This window comes from Oxyura jamaicensis, unplaced genomic scaffold, assembly GCF_011077185.1.
Source record: "Oxyura jamaicensis isolate SHBP4307 breed ruddy duck unplaced genomic scaffold, BPBGC_Ojam_1.0 oxyUn_random_OJ69929, whole genome shotgun sequence".
Taxonomy (NCBI): domain Eukaryota; kingdom Metazoa; phylum Chordata; class Aves; order Anseriformes; family Anatidae; genus Oxyura; species Oxyura jamaicensis.
The window spans coordinates 630-5,841 of record NW_023309657.1 but is presented as its reverse complement, the minus strand read 5'-3'; the positions used below and the strand labels follow the sequence as shown (position 1 = coordinate 5,841).

General features: G+C 37.4%; 1 protein-coding gene across 3 annotated transcripts in view; it reads left to right on the top strand.

Moving 5' to 3' along the window:
- The window catches only part of LOC118159362, an 8,124-nt gene extending 3,986 nt beyond the window's left edge, over positions 1 to 4,138 (top strand). Inside the window, exons 2-5 of one of the 3 annotated variants that reach the window (XM_035313953.1) lie at positions 125 to 1,173; positions 1,722 to 1,814; positions 2,355 to 2,541; positions 3,760 to 4,136. In XM_035313953.1, the coding sequence (XP_035169844.1) occupies positions 125 to 1,173; positions 1,722 to 1,814; positions 2,355 to 2,541; positions 3,760 to 3,911 (1,481 nt within the window). In that variant the 3' untranslated portion in view covers positions 3,912 to 4,136. Of the gene's footprint in view, positions 1 to 124; positions 1,174 to 1,721; positions 1,815 to 2,354; positions 2,542 to 3,759 lie in introns of all 3 variants that reach the window. The other 2 variants (XM_035313954.1, XM_035313955.1) reach the window with 2 other exon arrangements.
- Positions 4,139 to 5,212: the final 1,074 nt, after the last annotated feature.

The window sequence follows — 5,212 nt, the reverse complement described above, 5'->3', positions numbered from 1 at the left end:
TTTTTTTTTTTTTTTTTTTTTTTTTTTTAGCACTTTTAACATATGATTTTGGTTTCCTGGTACAAAAATATCTCTTCCTTTAATTGGGAAAAATAGAAAATAATATTTATGAAATTATTTTCAGGGCTGTCTATCTCTTCCATAACAAAAGAAGATGAAAATGCTAAGCAGCAGTTGGCTAAGCCAACAGAAGTATTTCCATGTGAATATCAAGAGGGGAATTCAAAAGTGTCTCCATTTAGGAGGGAATTCACAAAGAGGTCAAGAAACTATTCCCCCGTGGAACTTGAAGAATCTGATGACGAATGTGATCTTGTCATTAATGTGCCACCACTTCTTTTTAATAAAAGACAAAGAAAAAATAGGGACTATAAAAACTTGAATAGAGAAGAAGAACTGGATGCTGTAATAAGTGCAGAAGAATTGCATGGTAGTGCCATAGCAGATGGTCCTGGGTATACAGCAGAAAAATCAGAGAAAATAGTTGATTTGCAGGAGAGTGGCAAATGTTTAAATGAATCTGAAAAAGCAAGGAGTGTTTCTCTGAAAGCAAATAAAATTTATTTGCCTGATGTAAACACTGAAACATTGAAGATTTCTGAGCAGAGAAAGAGAAGTGCTTGTACCTTACAGAAACATAAATCTGCTTCTGCTGAGGCAGATGTGTGGAAGGAGATTCTGAAGCAAGAGAAAGCAGAAAGCAATATATTGGTCAAAGAATTTGTTGAGGAATATACTGCTAGTGAAAACTGTGTGGGCAGTGGAAGAGTAACACAGTCTGTCTTGTGTACTAGTCACTCATCTGAAGATGAAACTACAATAGAAAGACCTGGCAAGCAAGTAAATACAGAGAAAAGTCGCAGCACAGATAAAAATGGGGGAAATGATAGCCCACAGGATATTTACTTGCATCCAACTGATTTCTTAAATGTGGGCAAGGAGGCTTGCTGTGGTACAGTTTTACAAACCAAAAACACTGATAAAAGCAGTTTTGTTGAACCTGCGTGCAGAAACAAGAAAGACAGTGAAATAATTATGAGTTCATCTGCTGAAGAAATGGAATCCAGTGGGGAGGACCCAGAGCTCTCAGAATCAGACGATCCTATAGAGGAGTGTCGGAGGATTTTTGAGGAGTTTGAAAGAGAGGCACAAAAGAAAGATAGTGATAAGCAGGTATTATGCATCTCTTTAATTTCTTGCTTATTTTTTTTCCCTTTTTCCTGAGCATATGGAGGAGGAATGTTATCTATATATTCAAGTTCCAATGCTATTTTCTGTGTTAATAAATTTTAAATAGTTGAGCCTTCCATGCTAGTAGACGAACTAATAAGAAATACTTAAGACGCTAGTCTGGTTTGACACTGGGTGATCTATGTTTCCTAAAGTAGAAAATTGCCCCAGTAGCTCACTGCCTTGTGGTGGGGTTTATTTGTTTTACTGTTATAAGCAAAGTTTTAGAGGCAATTGGATGTTCAGGCGTCTCCTGCTCATCTTATAAATGAACGTGGGAACTTTGAGTACCACTACCCCGCTTTGAAGCACTGTGGCTGAGCTGTGCTGAATGTAGAGTAACTATTTAATACTGGTGGAATTGTACTTTCCTGGTGACTTATTTTGACTGTGAATATCCTGAAATATTGGAGTGAGGGGTCACGAGGGTATTAATGAAATTTGGAAGTTTATAGCATTTGGTCTAAGTAGCCTGTTCTTATTTTTAATAGACTTGTGGAGAAAATGTGGATGCCAGTTTATTAGAAACTGAAGTTAACGTTGCTGGACAAAAGAGAAGAATTGCACACATGGCAAAATTTGATGTGAGTTTTAATCTTGTAATAAAGTTAAGTTTAACATAGCTCCACTTAATCTGAGTAGACTCATTTTGACTTCAGGTTGGCTGAGTCTTGTAATTTTAAGAGTATTTTATAACAAAATAGAACAAATGCTTCACTGCCTCTCCTTTTAAAAACTGAAGCAAATATGTGATCAAAAAACTTGGAGTTAGTTCCTGATGCAGGTGAAGGAAGTTGCTGCCCAGGGCTGCTGAGGCTAATGAAAAGAGCCTTGAAAAAGCAGTTTGGGAAGGAGGCTTGTACTGAGATTATAGATATAGCAGTGGGAAACCAAAAGTGATTTATACTTTCTCTGCTCTTAAAATGCTTTACGTTAATAGCAGCAGGTATAATTCTTTAAGCTCTTGCTCCTCAGTCCTCTTTCAGATTGGCCTTTTCATTCTGGGGCAGCAAGTTAAGCTCTGAATATGATAGCAAAATTCAGTGTTACCTTTAACACCATCTTGCTGTGGTTTGGAACTGCTTGACTGCTAACCCATCTGTTTCTGTGTGCATACCTAACAGGTACATAACAAAAATGAAATGGAGCCTTTTGAAGGATCTCCTGTGCAGCAAGGTCCTAATAATACAAGAGTCCAGACAGCACAGTTGAAAGCAGGGGAGTTAACAGCTTCTGTTGGTACAGATTCTGGACAGAAGAAGTGTATGTCTAAATGGTCAGCTATTCAAGTCCAAAGTAACAGATCAACTGGTATGAAAACTTATCTGTTGGCTTGACGAACCAAACTTCATTTTGATTGCTAGCCATCTCGTGAGTACGTTTGCTTTGTGGTTATTGTCAGCTGAGTGATGGTGGACACTTAACTTGGGAAATAAATGCTCTGTCCAACTACAGAGTTACTCGAAGTCCTTTAAAGTACTTCAAATGAGCTGAAGAGGTAACAGAAAAGTCTTTCAACATTTACAGTTTTGACCAAAATCCTGAAAACACATTTGTTGTTGGTACTGATTTCAGCTGTTAGGGTTCTAGTTTTAGGTGTTTAGACTGTCTGAAACAATTTGTTAGGTCTTTTCATTTGAAAGTCCTATTTTCTCCCTTTAAATTCTCCATTATATGTGAAAAATACTGATGAAGCAGTTATTTTCAGTATCACGTACTGGTTGAACAGTATTTCCCCTCCAATTGTTCTACTGGTATTTTAAAGTGTATGCTTACCAAGTAGTCTACCTAGCGACTTAAACCTAAAATACTCTTTTAGAGTTTCATAACATCTGTAATAAAAACACATGAATGAAAAATCTTTATTTAAAATTGAGTTATTTTCCCAGTGTATGCATTCCTTCTGAGTAATAGCAAAAATGGATTAGTGTTTGTCATTCTGCACACACATGGCTTGCTTTATGATAGGTCTGGTTGCAAGTAAAGTTAAACAGAATGAATTCAAGTCAGATGCTGATACCTTGGCTCCAGATGAGTTTTTTGTCTCATGACAGATTTCATTTTTGAGATTTGTAGTTTTTCTTGGTTTAAAAAGGCAAAGCAGTACTTTAAGGCACTTACTAATTGCATTGGAAAATTAGGTTAGAATGATGGCTTTCCTGATTTCTATTTTTTAACTTGTTACCATTTTTTTGTGGGTTGAGGAGGGGGAGGGGACAGGGAAGACAGGTAATTGTGTTTAAAAATCACAATCACTACAACTTCAAAATAGCTTTTTAACTTGATTTGTATGGGTGTTTCCATCTAAGGTCTTCAAAAATACTGGAGGATGCTTTGGATAAAACTTGTTGGCAGAAGTGAGGTCTTAATGTGTTTCCTGAAGTTCCAAGTTAGCTTCTGTTGTTTAGGTTATTTTTACCCTGCTTTATGTTAAAGAAACAGTGAAATAACAGTATGACAGATTTATGGTAACTGTTACTTAAATTCCATTAGAGTTCAGATTCAATCTGTATTTTCTCTATGTTCCAGCTTCTTTAAATTTGCTTGAAGTTCAGCCCGTTGAAACAGTCAGTGGTCAACTGCGTATACCAATTGAAGGAAATGCTGAAATAGTAATGCCGTGCAGACTGTCTGTTGGTTTATTTGAAAGGACTGCTGTCATGCCATACGAGGTACTGTAGAGTTACAGAGCTTTGGTATATGAAAGGGAACAGAGGTGGAAAAACTGCAATTTCAGACAGTATGCTAGAATGCAAACACAATAACATGATATACCTCATATACATGATATTTAGCTTTAAAAACAAACAAACATACAACTGATCATGGTATGCATTAAATCATATTTCAAATCAAGATTACATGTATGTGCTTGCGGAATGTCCTGCAGTAATGCTCAAAGAGATGCATGCTGGTAGAACTTGAGTTAAATTTGTACCTGTTCTTCTCCATAGCTGCTGGTTATTTCCTGACTATGATGTATTTTTTGTAATGAAAAAAGACTTTTTTTTTTCAGTTCAGTGATCTGTGAGAAATCACAGAAGACTCTCCTAACATTGCTTTATGCAGCATGTCTTTATGCACCGTGAGTCTTAGTTGTGTAGTGCTTTCACATGCTGTCAGTACCCCTTCTCCCAGGCATCTCTGCAAGAAGCAAGCATTATTGCTTGCAGCAACTTCTCCAAAAGAAATTATACCCAGATTCAAACTGCTTCAGACCAATCAGCACAGTCACAAGAAAAAAGGTTAATAACGTGGTCAGCAAGGTTAATTCCTTGCAGTGACGGTGTACTACTGAATCCTGTGGCTTTCCAAAGGTGAAAATACTGTACATTCTCTTGAGATTGGAGACAATGTGCAACACCTGTAGTCATTTAGTACTTAGAATTACTTAAGAAATTCTGATCTTACTAATGGCAGCTAATAAAAGTGCTGTTTTTCTCCATGGATAAATCAGGTTGCTATACAAACTGTTTTTGTTTTCAGGCTTGCACTGTACAGATGTAAGCAATTCATTGTATAAATTGCTAACTCACCTACAGAAGGCTCTGGGTAGACTGCGTTGTGGCCTTTCAACTCTTTACGGGGGCTTATCAGAAGAATGGAGAGAAACTGTTTACAAGGACAGGTAGTGATAGGACAAGGGGGAATGGTTTTAAACTGAAAGGGGTGGGTTTAGATTAGAATTAGGAAGAAATTCTTCACTCAGAGGGTGGTGAGGCGCTGAACAGGTTGCCCAGAGGAGCTGTGGATGCCCCATCCCTGGAGGTGTTCGAGGGCAGGCTGGATGGGGTTTTGGGCAATCTGATCTAGAAATGTCCCTGCCCTCCTCAGAACTTCTGACTCTTATCTTGAAATTTCTTTAAAGCAGAGGTCACTGAAGATTTCCTGAGGTAAAATAAATTACAAGGTTGGTGCTTTGTTTTCTTATCAAAAATGTCAAATCATAGAATGGCTTGGGTTGGAAGGGACCTTAAAGATT